Source organism: Pristiophorus japonicus, chromosome 13, assembly GCF_044704955.1.
Source record: "Pristiophorus japonicus isolate sPriJap1 chromosome 13, sPriJap1.hap1, whole genome shotgun sequence".
NCBI classification, from domain to species: domain Eukaryota; kingdom Metazoa; phylum Chordata; class Chondrichthyes; family Pristiophoridae; genus Pristiophorus; species Pristiophorus japonicus.
In genome coordinates this window covers 133,859,997-133,880,678 of record NC_091989.1, presented here as the reverse complement: position 1 = coordinate 133,880,678, position 20,682 = coordinate 133,859,997, and the positions used below count along the sequence as shown (strand labels likewise).

The following is a 20,682-nucleotide window of genomic DNA, read 5'->3' as shown; positions in this document are numbered from 1 at the left end:
GAAATCTTGAGATTCTGTTTGTACAAAGATCACACAATCTCCTGGAGGTTTATTTGTGTCTTGGAAGATCCATGAACAAAAAGTCCTTGCCTAAAGGTTCTTGCTCGTTTGACTAAATAGGTTGTCTTTCTCTCCCCCACCCTCCCTCTCTGTCCAGCTGTATTTGAAAGCCCATACCAACCCCATCTCCAATAGTCGCCTTCCTGCACTCCCTTGGTCATTATATCACATCATTAAGTAAAAATGTTGAGGTCAGGGTTTGTCATTTGACTCGAGATCTAAATGAAGTAGCTATGGAGATTTGTGAAAGTTGTTGCAATACTGTATGGCTGTCTGAATTCTTATGAAGGAAATTATGCTTTTAATGGATGACCCACACAATCCACAAGGAGATCTGGAGAGGTGGGGGGTGACAGTTGATAATTTGCTAACTTACTGGGACATTGATTTCTGTTGCTGCCTACTAATGGAAAAAGGTTTTCTACAATGATGGCACTGCTTTCCTCTGGGTCGCTGAGATCATCTTTTGGAAATTAGGGACAGGATCCCTTGGAGTGCCACTATTTGCGGGGGGTAAGGGTCAGCACCCCCGCCCCTCCCCAGAAAAGTTTTTAAAACTCTTGACATTTTGACTGTTTTACTTTTACTGTGTTGAGGAATCATTTTCTATTTTAGATATTAGTTACAATATAATTGTGTATACAGGATTAAAGTTTACATCTTTAAGAATTTATATGAAAACATTAAGGTGAATAAATAACCAGTGGCAACAGTTTCTATTTAAAATTTATCTTGAAATAAGTTGAAACACTAACCTTTTTTTTTTAATTTGAAGTTGCTCTACCTCCAGAAAACACTGATGGCTTCAATAAGACAGTCGAGAAGAAAATGGAAAAAGAAGGAGCTGGACAAAGTGGCGTGAAGAAACAACTGAAATTTGAAGTGAGTTTTTGTTAAATATCTCTGGTTAAGGATATATAATGTGTGCGAGTAGACAAAGGACTTTCATGGGTGTCTTTACTGTGCTACACATTAAAGAGAAAAATTCAGCAGCTGAAAATCTTTTTTCATTGGTTGCTTTTGTAAAAGCACTCACATTCGTACATTGTCCAGTTTAAAATGTAAAAAGGGGGAAGGAAGTAAATTTGTTGTATGTTCCTCCTCCACATCTGATCTACAGCCAAATTCTATGTGCTGAGGAGACGTGCAGTGCCTGTATTGGGCTATGGCCATCATTAAATTGCTCCAAGTCAGTTGCAAGTACAGGGGGTAACTTTAACTTTAGGTGATTGTGTAAAACTTCAATGGAAATGAAAATCGGGAGAGGTGTATAATGGCTGGCTGAATCAATATTGTCCGTTTTACACTGTCGTCTAAAGTTTAAATTAACTCCATTCTCTGCCAGGGCTGGATATTGGGACAGAAACAAGGGCTATGGTTTTACAACTCTTTTAATGATAATCATGTAGAAGGAATGGCCTCAGGCTGAGTTAAGACAGCAACAACCATTCAGTGACAACAACTTGCATTATATAGTGCCTTTAATGTAATAGAACGCCCCAAAGCGCTTCGCAGGAGCGTTATCAAACAAAATTTGACACCGAGCCACATAAGGAGACATTAGGACAGATGACCAAAGAGGTAAGAACATAAGAACATAAGAATTAGGAACAGAAGTAGGCCATCTAGCCCCTCGAGCCTGCTCCGCCATTCAACAAGATCATGGCTGATCTGGCCGTGGACTCAGCTCCACTTACCCGCCCTCTCCCCGTAACCCTTAATTCCCTTATTGGTTAAAAATCTATCTATCTGTGACTTGAATACATTCAATGAGCTAGCCTCAACTGCTTCCTTGGGCAGAGAATTCCACAGATTCACAACCCTCTGGGAGAAGAAATTCCTTCTCAACTCGGTTTTAAATTGGCTCCCCCGTATTTTGAGGCTGTGCCCCCTAGTTCTAGTCTCCCCTACCAGTGGAAACAACCTCTCAGCCTCTATCCTGTCTATCCCTTTCATGATTTTAAATGTTTCTAAAAGATCACCCCTCATCCTTCTGAACTCCAACGAGTAAAGACCCAGTCTACTCAATCTATCATCATAAGGTAACCCCCTCATCTCCGGAATCAGCCTAGTGAATCGTCTCTGTACCCCCTCCAAAGCCAGTATATCCTTCCTTAAGTAAGGTGACCAAAACTGCACGCAGTACTCCAGGTGCGGCCTCACCAATACCCTATACAGTTGCAGCAGGACCTCCCTGCTTTTGTACTCCATCCCTCTCGCAATGAAGGCCAACATTCCATTCGCCTTCCTGATTACCTGCTGCACCTGCAAACTAACTTTTTGGGATTCATGCACAAGGACCCCCAGGTCCCTCTGCACCTCAGCATGTTGTAATTTCTTCCCATTCAAATAATATTCCCTTTTACTGTTTTTTTTTCCCCAAGGTGGATGACCTCACACTTTCCGACATTGTATTCCATCTGCTTAACCTATCCACATCTCTTTGCAGCCTCTCTGTGTCCTCTACACAACCCGCTTTCCAACTAATCTATGTGTCATCTGCAAATTTTGTTACACTACACTCCGTCCCCTCTTCCAGGTCATCTATGTATATTGTAAACAGTTGTGGTCCCAGCACCGATCCCTGTGGCACACCACTAACCACCGATTTCCAACCCGAAAAGGACCCATTTATCCCGACTCTCTGCTTTCTGTTAGCCAGCCAATTCTCTATCCATGCTAATACATTTCCTTTGACTCCGCGTACCTTTATCTTCTGCAGTAACCTTTTGTGTGGCACCTTATCAAATACCTTTTGAAAATCTAAATACACCACATCCATCGGTACACCTCTATCCACCATGCTCATTTTATCCTCAAAGAATTCCAGTAAATTAGTTAAACATGATTTCCCCTTCATGAATCCATGCTGCGTCTGCTTGATTGCACTATTCCTATCTAGATGTCCTGCTATTTCTTCCTTAATGATAGCTTCAAGCATTTTCCCCACTACAGATGTTAAACTAACCGGCCTATAGTTACCTGCCTTTTGTCTGCCCCCTTTTTTAAACAGAGGTGTTACATTAGCTGCTTTCCAATCCGCTGGTACCTCCCCAGAGTCCAGAGAATTTTGGTAAATTATAACGAATGCATCTGCTATAACTTCCTCCATCTCTTTTAATACCCTGGGATGCATTTCATCAGGACCAGGGGACTTGTCTATCTTGAGTCCCATTAGCCTGTCCAGCACTACCCCCCTAGTGATAGTGATTGTCTCAAGGTCCTCCCTTCCCACATTCCTGTGACCAGCAATTTGTGGCATGGTTTTTGTGTCTTCCACTGTGAAGACCGAAGCAAAATAATTGTTTAAGGTCTCAGCCATTTCCACATTTCCCATTATTAAATCCCCCTTCTCATCTTCTAAGCGACCAACATTTACTTTAGTCACTCTTTTCCGTTTTATATATCTGAAAGCTTTTACTATCTGTTTTTATGTTTTGCGCAAGTTTACCTTAGTAATCTATCTTTCCTTTCTTTATTGCTTTTTTAGTCATTCTTTGCTGTTGTTTAAAATTTTCCCAATCCTCTAGTTTCCCACTAACCTTGGCCACCTTATACGCATTGGTCTTTGATTTGATACTCTCCTTTATTTCCTTGGTTATCCACGGCTGGTTATCCCTTCTCTTACCGCCCTTCTTTTTCAATGGAATATATTTTTGTTGCGCACTATGAAAGAGCTCCTTAAAAGTCCTCCGCTGTTCCTCAATTGTGCCACCGTTTAGTAGGTAGGTTTTAAGCAGCAGCTTAAAGCAGGAGAGAGAGGTAGAGAGGCGGAGAGTTTAGGGAGGGAGTTCCAGAGCTTGGTGCCTAGGCAAAAGAACATAGGAACAGGAGTAGGCCATTTAGCCCCTTGAGCCTGCTCCACCATTCAATGCGATCATGGCTGATCTGCGACCTAACTCCATGCAATAAACAGCTGAAAGCACAGCCACCAATGGTGGAGCAATTAAAATAGGGGAGGCGCAAGAGGCCAGGATTGAAGGATTACGTTGACTTATCCGGCTGCAAAACAAGGTCTAACGCACACACATCACTTTCATGCTTATTTAATATTTAATATTTACTTGGTGATCCCCAGTGGCCACATAAAAATCTGATTTTTGTCCAGGTTAAAAACCCATTTATTTGTCTATACACTTGAAGAAATAGCTAAAACTCTGAGCAGGTAAACTTAAAACTTCAGTGGGTTGTAATATGGGCGGTCAGCGATCAGCCGCCCATTCTATACATTCCTTTCCTATGATGTCAGTAGACAGGCAGTGCAGGCGGGTTGTATAATGGGTGGCTTTTCTGCCACTGCCTGTTTTACCCCCGTATATTTTATTGCTTTCAATCACCTGATACGCACCTCACGAACAATAGGAGTCACCATCTTCAACAAAGAAGGAGCAAGAGATGAAATTGAGGAGGGAAATTATAATGAATCTTAAATTAACCAGTCATCTTTCAGAATCCGTATTGTAGGCAGGCTTATAAAGGTCTGTCAATAGGAGAGAAAAAAAGAAAACCTGTTTTTAGGCCCAGCAATTGTAAACCACCTGCTCAGATTTTTCTTGCCGGATCAAAACGTTATCAATATTCAGAATATTTAGATGTTCATGTTACGTGACAGATGTCAAAGAAATAGCCGCGTCAGGTTTTGGGACAGGCTGTGGTTAATATAGAAAGGAAGCGTGATACGGTGATCTCTCTTGAGGTATTTTGCTTTTTAGGTTTTACTGATGTTCACAGGGAACTCTACTACATGTTTCAACAGATTTCACCAGCACTGTAGCCAAAGTTTTAACATGTACACACTTGCTATCTCATCACAAGATCGATGTGAACCGTTCTGAAATGTTGGCATGGCAAAGTCTTGCAAACTGCCTGAATGATACTAAAACTGAGTACTACTAACAGGGCTGTACTGTAAACTCGAACCTGCAATGCATGAAAAACAGTTAATGTTGAAGCATCACGCAGGTGAAAACCATTATATCGTGATGGCTTCATCTGAGCGACGACTGGAGCATGCACACTTGTGCACATTACACTCCCAGTTACACTCCTTCCTCCTTTTTAGATTGTTACTCATGAGTGTAAATCAGTGAGAACAGATGAGCAATGGCATTTTATTCCCCGTCAGCTGTGGTAGTTATATGGGAACATCAGTGTGTGTGACCAGTACTTTCAATGTAAAATCCCAAGATAGAGTGGAAAGATTATTTGTAAAATATGTCTTTATACATTTATTGTGCCTTTTGCAGTAATAGAAAATCTGTATCTTTCATTATCAATTATCAGTACTTGCAGAGAGAAGATATTCCTATTTGTGTTAGTCTTTTTAAGTAGCCTTCTGGAGACTGCAAGGTTAGATCTTCCAGTGGGAAAAGAACTTGTTGGATGACATTTTTATAGGTCCATTTCCAGCTGGCTGGCCATGAAGATTGGCATCGTTCCTGCTCCTGGTTATTGATCTTGGCACTCAGACATTAGCACTGGCCAGAACTCTCGAGTCTCAGCTGCTATTGAACCTTTGACCTATTAAAGCGCAGGGATCATCACCTGGAGCAGCAACAATGCTGATATCTAATTGCCTTACTGGCAACTGTCTACATATAGACCTATCCATTGTGTTGGATCTGAATTCAGCTATTCAGCTAATATGGACTGGCATAAATAGGAATCTCTACTTTCTGGAAGCAGATATGTTTAACAGTATGTCTTTACATTCTTTCTTCATTGAGTACTTTACACTAAATGATGTTGGCCACTTAACCACAGACAAATCTTTACCAGATCCAAGACTAGAATTATTCATTTCATATCAATTTCCACTCAATCTCATTATATATCATTTCTAAATTTGGAAGAAAACCTAAAGATATCTCTCCCAAAGACTCGTGGTAACACTACTGCCAGCATGGGGCTAAGGCATGTAGACTAAGAAAGCCACAGGCATGATCTTCAGTCTGCTTGGCTGATGGTGGGACACACTGCAGTTGGTCTCAGCATCCACAAGCTATAGAAGGGAAAAATTAGCCATAATCACTGCGAATGTGTGCGCGCACATAGCACCAGACGATAAGAAAGAATTAGGAGGCTGTGATGACATTTGATGCTCTGATCTGAGGCATCTCGGGCCCTGGTCCACATCGGAACAGAAGTAGGCCATTAAGCCCCTCCGGCCTGTTCCATTATTCAGTGAGATCATGGTTGATCTGTGACCGAACTCCATATACCTGCCTTTGCCTCATATCTCTTAATATCTTTGGTTAATAAAAATCTATCAATCTCAGATTTAAAATTAATTGAACTTGCATCAACTGCTATTTGAGGAAGTGTGTTCAAAATTCTACCACCCTTTGTGTGTAGAAATATTTCCAAACTTCACTCTTGAAAGATCTGGTTCAAATTTTTATGCTACGTCTTATACTCCCAGACTCTCGAGCCAGCGAAAATAGTTTCTCTATATCTACCCTATCAGTTCTCCTTAATATTTTGAAAACTTTGATCAAATAATCTCTTAAATGCAACTTTGGGGAAGCCCGAAAAACCCTGGGGCAGTGTATAGAAGGCGAAGTTCTGGTGTCACAAGTCTCTGTCCCTATTCCCTGTCATTTGAATCTGATAAGTGTTCCCTGCACGATACTGATGGGGAAAATTGACCCCATGTTGTCTAAGCTCACAAGTGAACAATGGCCACAGAAATCAGGTAGTTTGGAGGACTCTTGGCTTCTTTAGAACCCTATCCCACCATAATTCACTGCATTCAGTGAATTTTAGAAAAACTTAGTTATAATCCCCTGGTCTAATCTGAAATGTTTTCCTGAATTCAGCATGCACATTATTCTCCTTTGCATAATTCCTCCAAAAGATAACCTGTTGGAGGTCTGATCTTTTGCCACGTTCTATAAAATTACTTAACTAAGTTGCACTTTGATAGCAGTATTATTTATGTTAAATTGCTGAATACGTAAGTGATTTAGCATTTTACAAAATGAGTTGGACCTATTTTGTGCAATTCATAGATGTCCTGGTCCATACGATACGTTTATTGTAAAGCAGTTACGTGTTTATCAGGATTCCACTTTAATTTAAATTGCTTGGATAGTTATAGTCTTGTGATGTAATCATTGCAATTCTGCATATTTATTCATATGGCAAGATATCAACTCTGTAAAGATGTATGGCATTGATTAAACAGGATTCTAGCACATAATGCCTTCTCCTGAGGTCTGAAATTTGCTGATTATTATGGTACAGAATGTATCGAGACTTTGTGCTGATAGAAAGTCTGAAGTAGCCCTTAAAATGCATTTTACAGGAGTTGGAATGTGATGTGTCTATAGAAGACGACAACAGGCAAGAGTGGACATTCACTCTGTATGACTTCGATAACAATGGGAAAGTCACCCGCGAGGTAAACTAAACAAATGACTCACCAACTTATTGTATTTTTTCAAAAATATAAATTTCTTTAAATTCTTGTTTGTCTTAAAACATTCCTGTCCTAATTAAATGTGAATGCTAAAGTAGGATATTACAAGTATAAGATTGTCTTTTGACAGCTATAAAATGTACAATAAGCAGACCATTGATATGAATAGATCATTGAGTTACGGAATACTTGCCGAGGCCAGTTTGGTTCAGAGTAAACTGCTGTCGGTTTTTCAGCTGCGCTTGAGCAAGTTTCTTTGTGAATAAGGTGCTTGAACCCAGCTGATGCCTACAAGGAGGTTTTAGTTCACACAATCGTCAGTACAGTACCATTTCTACCTGCTTTGGTTCATGTTTATGATGACTGGGGCGGGAGTATCCATTTACAATATAACCAGTGTCTCTTCATCCAGGATTTTCAATAAATAATCTTAAGCAACTGCTAGTTGTATACAAATATATTATCTGGTCCTTTATAGATACCAGCAGCCAAGGCTTAAAATTACTCTATTACATTCATAGGAAATGGGCCACACTTTCCTGCCATTATGATATTGCAACTTAATCATATTGGCATCATTTGAGAGGCAAGCTCCTGTTTAGCTTTACATACACATGTTTCAAAATACATTTTGTTTGAAAAAATCTGTTGGGACTCTGCATGTAGATATTTGTCACCCTAACAACGCTTCTGGTGCAACTGAAATAAATTGGAGCTTGACGCTGGCAGTTAACGGCAATAGCTTGTCTTGAGATCACGCAGCACAGTAAAAAAAATCCCAAAAGGACTTGGGTACTTTATAATGCTTGAAAAGGAATTAAGAATTAAATATGTTAATAGACCTAAATAAATAACTTATAAAAGTTCCGAGGATCCACTGGGGGTTGTTACCTCCATTCTGGCTGTGTATTACAATTATCATGGCTGATTCTCACTCCACAGAACTGCTTGCTGTTATCAATCTGGAGCACTTTCAACTGTACCAGGGAACTTTTCTCTGGGAGCAGAGTAAGAGTCTCTTGAATGTCCAGGTTTTTTAGTTGGACCTATTTATTTGCAACACCTAAAGCTCTGATTGGGTCCCCTGGATCATATTGCTGATTGGTCCCCTTGAAGGATAAGACACACCCTGCAGTTTCTCTGGAATGTGTAATTGGAACCACCCTGCCTAGGTAATCAGTGACTTTGCAAAGTGTAAACAAGCCATTCTGACTGCCGACTCTAGATAGAATGGAGCTCACTTGGAACAGACAGGGCTCACTCTCACGGGTTAAGACCTTCTCCCACTCCCCCAAACAAGTTCCTTCCCCCATCCCCCACCACCCAAGTGCTTGACCTTCCCCACCCGGCCGAAGTTCCTGACCTCCTCCCCCTACCAAAGTTCCTGGATCTTTTTCACTGCCCCCCCAGGTTCCTGACTTTCTCATGCCCAAGTTCCTGATCTTCTTTTCCAACCGCTCCCCAGGTTCCTGACCTTCTCACCATGCCCAAGTTGCCCATCCCCATGGATTCATGACCTTCTCTCCCGCCACCGCACCCCCACCCCCCCCAAACAAGTTGCTGACCTTAGCCAACCCCCCCGCCATAGATGGGGCATTATGGATTGGGTATGAAGTGAAATCAACCAGGTGTAGGGGAAGAGAGGGGAACGTGGTGCGGGTGTAAAAGGGGTGGGGTTGAGAGTGAGAACGTGATCCAGAAGGTAAGATGGATCGCATTTTTCCAACCCCACCCCCTTTATACGCGCATCACATTCTTAACCCATTCCCACTGTGCTCTTCGTGCCCTTTACCCACCCCCCCTGACCTCCTCTCCCTGAGTTCATGCTCTCTCTCTCTCTCTCTCTGCCTCCTCCCAGTCTCTCTCCCTCTCTCTCTCACCCTACTCTCGCACTCTTTCTCATCCCACTGTCGCGCTCGCTCTCGCCCCGCTCTCGCCCTCGCTCTCACTCTCACCCCACTCGCTCCCCTCCCAGTCTCTCTTTCCCCCCTCCACCCCCAATCTCTCTCCCATCCCCAGTATCTCTCTCCCAACCCCCATTCTTTTAAGGAAAAGAGGGCAATTTTCCTCATCGATTCAGACAGTAATTCTTCAGATAATTCAAATTATCCGACCCAAACGGGGAAGAGGGCAATTTTGGTCCCTCTCTCTCTCCCAGATCCCCACCCCTATTCTGACTTCCACTCTCTCTCTCTCTCTCTCTCTCTCTCTCTCTCTCAGAAGGCCATGAGAATGTTCATGTAGATAATCACAGCGATATTCTCGGCAAATGTCCTGGAAGCTCCTTTAGTATAATCTTTGATTTGCGAAAGATAACCCAAAGCCCTCAGAGCAGGCTTAGGCTCAAGCAGCAGCGTGATTCGAAACCACTTCCGGCTCCCTCATCTATCGTACTGCGCGTGGGGGACCGGATCGAGCGTGCATGCTCAAAAAGGGGCGGAGTCCATGGCGCGCATGTGCAGAAGGACACAATAATGTCCGTACACATGATATCTCCATTTTTAGCTGAGTGGACTTGGCTGCACTGGACCTTCTTGCATTGCTTCAATTGGTGCTGTGAAGCCATCTACTAGAAGTTGGAGACAGCTCTTACCAGGCATCACAAAAGCTTCCATTGTAAGATACTATTGAGAAGCTGCAGATCTAATGATGCCTAACTCGAGCTGCAACACTGTGAATGCTTGAATAATAGGGTGATGCAAATCTAAAGTAAGCCACACTAATAGCTAAATAATTGGGGTGGAGAAATGATGTAATATATCTATTCCCATGTAGTTCAGAGTGTGTCGGCAAAACCCCAATGAAATAACACCTCCCTGGGAGCTATTTCCCACTAAGACTGCAAATTCCCATGGATGTTTTTTCTTTATTATCCAATTACAAATTTGCTGAGTAGGTTCTCAAACTGTTTTTTAAATTGTTTTCAATAGGTAGATGCATAAGCATTGTAGTTCATTGTTTACATTCTATTCAGAAGCAGATTTTATTTAAAGAGATGCTATCTTGATCACTAGGGTAAGATAGCAGTCCTGTGTCATTTTGATTGTGTTGACTTCACATGAAAATTATGCAGTGATGTGGTTCAATAAGATCTCCATCATTACATCACAGTGTTTGGCAAACATGAAGAATAAAGGTTTATTAAACACCTTTTATTTAAGACAATGCACTTTATGGCTCTAACATAGATATGCTATCTGATTAATAAGATTTATCAAAATTATTGGTTTTCTTTTAAATAATATTCAGTTACTAAACTGAGATGAAAGAAGAAAACTGCCAGAATTAATCTTAGGAAATAACATCTATGTGAAATATATTTATAAATTAAATATTGATGCAGATTAATTTTACCAAGTCCCAATAAAAAAAACTCTCCTATAGTGCTTTGTGTATTAGAAGATAAATTGACAGGCTTTGTGGATTGAAAAACACAGGGTGATCTCATTCACTGCTATATTTATTTCCAAGGCTTCTGAAGGCCGAAGTGAATTTGTTCTCATGGTCTTTTGAGAACTATTAGTTATGCTGTAATTACCTTCACAGGGACCTCAGTAAAAGACTGGAAATCAAAATTATTCAAACTAATCTGTTTGATCCACAAAGTTTTACAACTGCGTTTCTTAAAACATAATTTAGATCTTTTTCTTGCTAGAATTGCCTGGTGGTTTGCATGTGACTGCAGTGTAATTTGTAGTGTAATTAAAAGGCTTGTAAAACAAGGACGGCATGTGTAAGCAGAGGAAACCTCGTGTTTGTATTTCTATAACATTAATAAATCTAAAACTGATATTGTGCTGAGTGTGCAGTGAAGCTATTGGACGTCTGACAGCCTCACCCCATTTTTTGGTAGAATGTTGCTATGAATAAGGAACTCGAATACTCCTTTTCTCATGTTTTGGGACTATAGGTTATTGTAGATGCACAGAGGAATAGTTCCAGCATCGTGGCCATGATGCTACCTGTATTTAAAAAAAAACTTTCATAATTCAAACCTTCTTTCAATCCTCCATCTCCTATTCATGACCTGTGGGTTTGCAAAGTGCTGCAATAGAGCTGCAGGGATGTGATAATAGACATTAATATGGATCAAATAGCACTCACTGTAGTGCTTTGCATGAGCCTGCAACCCCTACTATCAGTAACACCACTTTGTGACACACTGCCAATCCTTGTATTCGATCATTTAAATAAATATTTACTTACAGACCTTTCACCCTGATTGAGGACAGGGATTCTTATGGCAGTCTACAATTTAGAAATGTTGTTTAATTTGAATTCAGTTTGGGAGGATATGGGCTCCAGTGTTGTGAGACCAGCTGTCTCCAACTTGAAAGCATGGCAGAAGTGTATTTTTCAATAATTTTACAAAATGGATTTGTAACACTAAGCTCTACTTTGCCCTGTAGAAACTAAAGTTTTAGTTGGCAGCATTTAGAATCTATAAAATCTTGCACTGCTTAACTTTGTGCCTAATCCAGTTTTCTCTTTGATTACCCCACCCCCACCCCATGCCCTCCACCCTTTCCTTATGCTGGTTATGGTTCCACAGGTGAAAGTAAACCCCGTGTACCACACCCAAGTGGCTATTCTTTTGTGAACCTGGTTTGTCACTTCCAGCACACTCTATGCAATGCAGACAATCCTGATCCTATCCTCACCCAGGGTAAAAATTCCCCTGGTTGCTATGTGTAGTGATACAGTAAATGTTTTGCCATAATCTTCCCTGACACTACTTCTAACAGGTTTGTGATTTCACTGCACTTAGCGACCAGAGCATTTCTTCCCGTGTAAGTTTTGCCACTATCCACTGTCATCCAACTTCATGGGACTGTGTTTGTATAGTTCCATTCCTACCTATCCAAACATAGCCAGTACCTCTCCAGCAATGGGTTGGCTTCTCTTTTTTTTTTACATTAAAGGTGCTATATTAATGAAACTTGTAGTTAGTAGTAGTAATATTTATTTGCGTATACTTTCAAGAAGGCTCTCTTTGACTGTGACGATCCGGTATAAAATGAGTTTATGCAATATGAATTAAAAATTGGCCTTTAATTGGATAGGAAACTGGCTCAGTGACAGGAAACAGAGAGTAGTGGTGAATGGTTGTTTTTCAGACTGGAGGAAGGTATACAGTGGTGTTCCCCAGGGTCGATTCTAGGACCTTTTCTTGAGATATATTAATGACTTGGACGTGGGTGTACAGGGCACAATTTTAAAATTTGCAGATGTCACAAAACTTGGAAGTATAGTGAACAGTGAGCAGGAGAGTGATAGACTTCAGGAAGACAGAGACAGACTGGTGAAATGGGTGGACACGTGGCAGATGAAATTTAACACATAAAAGTGTGAAGTGATACATTTTGGTAGAAAGAATGAGGAGAGGAGTGGAAGATGCCTGTTCATGAGTTCTTTTAACGTGGGGTGGTCGTTGCACACCGGCTACCACACGGGCTTAGCTGAGCGAGGTCTTGATCCAGTGGCAAGGGGGTCCAGGATGACTGGAGACCAGGCACTGCTGTATGGGCCTAGTTGCCTACGGCAAGATGTTGGCCGAAAGCTCGGCACTGGGTAGTTCCCTTTATGGTAGGTGGTCCGAGGCTTGGTTGGGGGCAAGCATTGGGAGGGTCAGTGGCCCACTGGGGTTCAGATTGGGAGGTTAGGGGGGTCACAGCCATGATGCTCACCACTTGCTGGAGGAGGAGAAGAGACCAGGTCACCAGTGGGGAAGGAGAGCTCCAGTCGTCGCTGAGGGAGGAGGGAAGGCCAACCACCATCGTGGGAGGGGAGGACCCGGTCGCCATTGAGGAGGAGGTCACCTGTGGGGAAGGAGAAGTCCAGCTGTCATGGAGGAGAAGCCCGATCACCGCTGGAGGGGTGAAGGCCTGCCGGTGGAGGGGTGAGGAGAGGACATATAAACTAAATTGTACAATCCTAAAGGGAGTGCACGAACAGAGAGACCTGGGGGTATGTGTGCACAAATTGTTGAAGGGCAGGTTGAGAAAGCAGTTAAAAAGGCTTACAGGATCCTAGGCTTCATAAATAGAGGTATAGAGTACAAAAGTGTGGAAATTATGATGAACCTGTATAAAACACTGGTCAGCCCCAACTGGAGTACTGTGTCCAATTCTGGGCACCACACTTTAGGAAGGATGTGAAGGCCTTAGAGAAGGTGCAGAAAAGATTTACGAGAATGATTCCAGGAATGAAGGACTTTGGTTACGTTGATAGACTGGAGAAGCTGGGGTTGTTCTCCTTGGAGCAGAGAAAATTGAGAGGAGATTTGATGGAGGTGTTCAAAATCATGAAAGGTCTGGACAGAGTGGATAGAGGGAAACTGTTCCCATTGGCAGAAGGGTTGAAAACCAGAGGACATGAACTCATTGAATGGCGGTGCAGGCTCGAAGGGCCGAATGGCCTACTCCTGCACCTATTTTCTATGTTTCTATGACACAGATTTAAGGTGATTGGCAAAAGAACCAAAGGCGATGCAAGAAAAAATGTTTTTATGCAGCGAGTGTTTGGGCTCTTCAATGTATTGCCTGAAAGGGTGGTGGAGGCCGACTGAATCTTATCTTTCAAAAGGGAGTTGGATAAGTATCTGAAGGAAAAAAATTTACAGGGCTATACGGAAAGAGCAGAGGAATGGGACTAGCTGAGAGTCGGCACGGGCTCGACGGGCCGAATGGCCTTTGTCCATGCTGTAACCATTCTATGATTCTATGAATTGACAGTCTCATTCAAAGAGTCTACAAAGAAGGAAAGTAGGAATGCTGCCATAAGCAGTAAGGAATCCTGTTCTGAGATTGAAGTCATCCTATCATGTCATTTTGTTAGGTTTCACAGTATTTAAGTCAACATTGTTGTAAACTGGCTGCTAAATAGTGCATGTGAGCATAATCCCTGACATTTTCTTATGTTGTTCGTAAAGCCATAAAAACGAATGCACAGAAGAAAATATCTGGACATGTCTCCCATTAGAACTCAGTTTATAAAAGAGTAACTACACTTAGGGCAGTCTCTTAGTTGATAAAATTACTACAGCATTTTTGTTTTGATACTTTTGCAGGATATAACTAGTCTTCTACACACAATCTATGAGGTGGTAGATGCATCTGTGAACCACTCACCGAGTACCAGCAAAACACTGCGGGTAAAGCTAACTGTGACGCCTGATGCAAGCCAAAAAAAGAAGGGCAATCAAACACGTCAGACCGGTAAGAGAAAGACTTTTATACCAGCCCAAATCATGTACTTGCAGATGAAAGTAAATGTAATGAGTTTGCAACTCTCTCTGGTAAAACAATTACTTTAATTAGACAGAACTTTGTAAAGGGTGAGATTTGTGACTTCTTAAACCGTCTTCAATTAAATGAGCTTCGAGGCCCAATATTCTGGGCTCCTCGGACCTCTCCATTTGTGAGGGGAGGGTGTACAAGGATTTAGTGAAGCTATTAAGGTGGAAGATTGACAAATGTGTACAATTAAATGGCTAAAAACATAATCTTGGACTTAAACAGATTGGAAAAGAAATTGCAAGGGACATAAGAACTAGGAGCAGGAGTAGGCCATCTGGCCCCTCGAGCCTGCTCCGCTATTCAATAAGATCATGGCAGATATGATCTTGGCTGCAACTCCACTTCCCTGCCCTCTCCCCATAACCATTGACTCCCTTATCATTCAAAAATCTATCTTTATCTCCACCTTAAATTTATTCAAGGACACTGCTGGAAGAAGGGTGCTTTCTTTCTTTGAGTTTGTAATAAGCAAAGTACTGTATTAAAGAAGAGAAGCATCTTGCAGAAAATATTGAGTAAGGAAAAATACTACAAAAGAAAGTTTGTTTTTTTGTGGATTTTAATATCGAAAGCAGTATTCCCTTTCCAGTGATTGGAAGGAGAGCTAATGTATTTGAACTTGTGGAGAAAATTGGAGATTGTGAACAAAGTGGTCACTTCTTTAAAAAAAACACACAGAACCCTTGATTATTTGCAAAAGAACAGGCCCAGATGGAATGTATCCAAGAGTACTTAAGGAAATGAGAGTGGAAGTAAGGGCAGTTGTGGCTGATTTCTTTTTTTTGAAGCTCATTAAGTGCAAAGGTAGTACCAGATGATTGGAAAATAGCTTATGTTCCAGTTTTTGGAAGAAAAAGTCAGAAATGTGACCCCTAGATTTATAGGCCTATCAGATTGGTAGGAAAAGCATTGGAGTTTATTATAAAGGAAGCAATTTAAACATACTTAATGAGTAATGGCAGTAATTCCAAGCCTGTGAGAACAGTAGGCCATGTTGTACAACTTTATAAAAATCCTTTGAAGACATAACTGAATTGTTTTATTTTTTTTAAGTATGTAATGTAATGTAATGAATGTTTGGATAGCTAGACTTTCAGAAGTAATTCAGTAAAATGCCTCGGGAGCCTTGCGGCCAAAGTGGGATAAAGGTGAATGTTGTAATGTGGTTAGGAAATTGGTTCAATTATAGAAAACAAACAATAAAGTGAAAGATACATCAAGTCAAGAAATATATGATGTGACCAAACATTGAATCTATCAAGCAATGTATGGCACCAGTTGCTATGCCAAATAAAATATACTGTGTACAGATTACTATAAACTATAAGGCCACTAAAGTGAGACCAATGCGCGCTATCCAGCATTACTATGATTGCATGGAGTATTGTATGCAGTTAGGTTTTCAATAAATCTGAAACCGTAGAAAAATAGAAAGGATTGAGAAGATGAGAGAAAAATTTCATTTATATAGTGCCATATCACATCCTCAGAACATCCCAAAGTGCTCTACATTCAACTAATTACTTTGCACTGTAGGCAAATGCAGTAACCAGTTTACTCACAGCAATATTCCACAAACAGCAAATGAGATGAATGACTGCTTAATCTGTTTTTGGCCAGGCAGATGAAGCTTGGTTAATGTCTCATCAAAAAGATGGCATCTCTAACTATGTAGCACTTCCCTAGTACTACTTTGTGTGTCAGCCAAGATTTTTTGCTCATCCAGTTGCCTTGAACCAACAACCTGATGGCTCAGTGATGAATGTGCTACCAACTGAGCCAAGCTGACACCCAAGGTTTTGCTTAATTCAATGACAATCTACAGGGGCTAATCTTAAAGTTTTAAATCACCTGAATTTAACATGAAGAGTAAATCAGTCACACTTTGGAATTGTTGACTTATGGAAAAGACTGCCACGTAATCAAGTAAAAATAGACTCAGTTGAAGTATTCAAAATGGAACTGGGTTAATTCCTAATTCAACAAAGAGATTTAGGTTTGAGGTCGGAAACCTCCAATATAACCATGCACCATCGGTGGTTAGGATAGGTAACCTACTCGTCTATCAGATGCTAGAGGCACGCACGAATGTCCAAAGTGGGCCTTGAACTTTTTTCTCCCTCTCTCCCTGCACTGAGAGAAACGCTGGCATCCACACAGCTCCACTAAAATGGTGTAGCTGAGATCAGCAATAGTTGGAGGGAGGAATCACTAGTACAAATTCATGGCCTGCCACTGTTCCAACCTCTTATCAATAAGTTTGATTTCTGGTGCTTATAAATATTTAGCAGTAAATAATCTGTACAACCCAGAACTGAAATTGCTAATGGCTGCAGTTTCCTCCTCCATCTTAGATGTTAACAGTTCGTGGCAAAAAGCTGACAATAAAAGTGTGGAGGAGTCAAAGAATATGGAGAAGAAAACTCGTGCTCCCCTCGGGTAAGAAACAGGCTAATGTGCGAAAACTATTTTTTTTAAAACAAGCTATCCAGATCTATTCAAACTGTTAAAGCAACTGACATGTATACAGCGTCCTGTGATTACCATGTAATTATGGTAGAGTTCAATAATCCTTTTTCTCATGTTGATATACAGCACTTTATTTAGAAATATTTTCAAATTATTAAAGATAAGGAGCATCTGTGCTTCACAACTTACTTGGATTGTATCCTAAACTTAAATCTGTGTGTTGGGCTTCAAATAAAACTTATTTTTATTGTATTTTGGTTGGGTGCAAACAATTGAGATTTCATTTTATGCAGGAAAAACCAATAGAATGTTACCTGGATTAAGTCTGTGGAGTGGAGATGAATAACTTCCTTATTTTTTCAGACGTCACAACAGTGACCAGCATCCCCAGCAGAATAACTGCCATCGCCACTGTGTGGACGAGAACATAGAAAGGAGAAACCACTATCTTGACTTGGCAGGGATAGAAAATTACACCTCAAAATTTGGACCAGGTACAAAGATCCATGTTAGAACAGACCCATTCAGTTATTGTTTTTTTGCAGGTGATAGTTTCCATGTTTTTTTTATATTAATTGTCTCCCCTTAAATATCTCCTGACCTCTTCCAAGGTGGTAAATGATATTGAGTCATAGTTCCATGGGCATTGTCAGGGCTAATTTCAGGAAGTACTTCTTCATGCAAAGAGTGAATATTTGGAATGGTCTTCTGGGTGGAGCAGTAGAGGTAAAAACTTTCAAGATTGTTGTTGGCAGGACAAGAAAATGTAACTGTGGCGATGGTAATTTTAATTCTCGGGCTGCCGGCAGACAGTGCATCGGCCGTTGGTGCCAATAGAAGGTCCACTCCATTTCAAGGGCCGTTTGGTGGCTGGCTGTTGTCGCCAAATGGGCATCCGAGCAGCTCTCCCACTCTGGGTGGATGTATTATTGGACAGCCTGGCCTGGAAAAAGATGTCTGGGAGGGACTGTGATCGCAGAGGGGAGAGTCCCAGGAGCAGTGGCCCACATGATCTCTTTCTCTATCTTTATCTGTCTCCTGCTCTTTCTCTCTCTTTGTCTCCTGCTCTTTCTCTCTCTCTCAATCTCTATCTCCATCTCTCTCACCCAGCAAAGTCCAGAGGTTTAACCTGGGACTTTCCTAATCTATGTCATTCTGTATTAAAGCACATATCATTTATAATATTTAAACAAGCAGGAGATATGGTTGGTTAGTTAGTGACACTGCATATTCAAGGGTAGGTTGGGGCCCCTTGTACAAGCAGTTCTCAATCTCCGTTTGGACAAACTGATGGGAGGCACTTTACAGTGTGGAAGAAACACTGCAGGTTGTGTATGCTGTGCACACCTCCCAGAAACTGGATTCAGAGCAATATTAATCAGAACATAAGAACATAAGAAATAGGAGCAGGAGTAGGCCGTTTGGCCCATCGAGCCTGCTCTGGCATTTTATCAGAACATGGCTGAACTGATCATGGACTCAGCTCCACTTCCCTGCCCACTCCACTTCCCTGCCTGTTCCCCATAACCCTTTACTCTCTTATTGCTCAAAAATCTGTCTATCTCCGCCTTAAATATATTCAATGACCCAGCCTCCACAGCTCTCTCGGGCAGAGAAGTCCATAGATTTACAACCCTCTGAGAGAAGAAATTCCTCCTCATCTCCGTTTTAAATGGGCGGCCCCTTATTCTGAGACTATGTCCCCTAGTTTTAGTTTCCCCTATGAGTGGAAATATCATTTCTGCATCCACCTTGTCGAGCTCCCTCATTATCATAATTTTCGATAAGATCATCTCTCATTTTTCTGAACTCCAATGTGTATCAGCCCAGCCTACTCAACTCATCTTCATAAGTCAACCCCCTCATCTCTGGAATCAACCTAGTGAACCTTCTCTGAACAGCCTCCAATGCAAGTATATCCTTCCTTAAATATGGAGACCAAAACTGCACACAGAAGCTTTGGAGCAAGCTGTGTGGAAGAAACTAAAGGTGTTGCAAACAAGAAAATTAAAAAAGAGACTTGGCATTTAGGACCCAATATTGTAAATTCTTAACACCAACAGTATAAAAAACCTTTGAGTTATAGACTAATGCAAGTGTTTATCTCACAGGTTCACCTCCAGTGGCTTCTCGAAAGGAGAATCATGTGAAAGTTTCTCATCAAGCCAGATCCCGTTCCCATGAACCTGAGGTCATGCACAGTCACCACAGGAGATCTCAAACTATGGATCCAGGACACAGTCATCTTAATCATTCTTCATACACGAGGATGATTGAATTGCAGCAAAGACTACGCAATCAGGACACCAGCAAGCACTTAGTTAAATCTCCTAAGACCCTGAGCAAAAATATGATGGCTTCAGCCACAGCTGGAAAAGTTGGCAAAAACAAGCCTTCACAGAGGCCCTACATGCCATTGACCTCTACTCCTGTGGTAGTAAGCCCAAATATTCCATATCTACCCATGCAACTCGGTCAACAGCATCAGCAGAGCCATAAGAAATACAAGCAGAGGTCTAAGGACAACCATCAAGTGTATAAAGCCTTTCAGCCCCCTTCAAGAGTAGTAGAGCAAGAACATGTGAGGGATTTGCCATCTCTTATGCTGTACGAAGGGCATGTTGGTCGGATTGTTCAGAGACATGAACACCATCACCACCATGAACATCATCACCACTACCATCATTTCTACCAGACTTGAGCAGCGAAGAACAGGGTATTCGACAAGAACTTAAAACCACAGTATCCAATTTGAAGGATTTTGTGACCTTTGGTCTACACAGTATTGTTGATATTAATTATAAGATGAGCAATTCATTACTTTGACCGTGAACGATAATGACATGAAGTGAAACTAAAAAACTTTTGAACAGCTGGCTACCTCTAGTGTTAATTCAGATTTTATTTTCTTTAACCTATAAAATGTGCCACAAGGGGTTTTACTGTTCTGCATACTTGTAACCTTTTTGTGTTGTCCAGAGTATCATTTATGTTTCTATAATTGAATTATTTTCTGTATTAAGATTCACGTTAACCACACTTGCCAACTCTTCAGTTGTTATAAGACTGTAGTTTTAATTCTTCCTTCTGGAGTCAAATTTTTTTTCTACCCTTTGAGAGGAAGCCTAAAGGAAAGAAACGCTGCTAAGTGTTCTGAAAGATTTGTGCCATTATGTGGTGCGATTTTTTTCTTCGTTTATTTGGTTGTTTGAATTCAGTGCTTTCTGGTGAAAAGTTGTTGATTTGAATGTTTTGTAACTGAACGTGTATTTGAGTTCTTTTGGAATACCCAATGCAGTGAATGGCATGTCTCCCAAGTTAGTTCTATTCTGACTGCATATTTGTGTGGAGTAAATCGACCAGCCAAAACTGTGCATATAATTGCCAAAACCTCCTGCACTAGTTAGTGCACTGTATTGCAGATCAGATGCTCGC

At 41.2% G+C, this 20,682-nt stretch overlaps 1 protein-coding gene across 1 annotated transcript in view; it reads left to right on the top strand.

The window, feature by feature from the left end:
- Positions 1-20,161, top strand: part of nkd1 (NKD inhibitor of WNT signaling pathway 1) — a 77,626-nt gene extending 57,465 nt beyond the window's left edge. The window contains exons 5-10 of the mRNA XM_070896936.1: positions 836-942; positions 7,367-7,462; positions 14,550-14,697; positions 17,133-17,217; positions 17,611-17,741; positions 19,359-20,161. Of these exons, the coding sequence (XP_070753037.1) occupies positions 836-942; positions 7,367-7,462; positions 14,550-14,697; positions 17,133-17,217; positions 17,611-17,741; positions 19,359-19,948 (1,157 nt within the window). The 3' untranslated portion in view covers positions 19,949-20,161. The remainder of the gene's footprint in view (positions 1-835; positions 943-7,366; positions 7,463-14,549; positions 14,698-17,132; positions 17,218-17,610; positions 17,742-19,358) is intronic.
- The last annotated feature ends 521 nt before the right edge of the window (positions 20,162-20,682 follow it).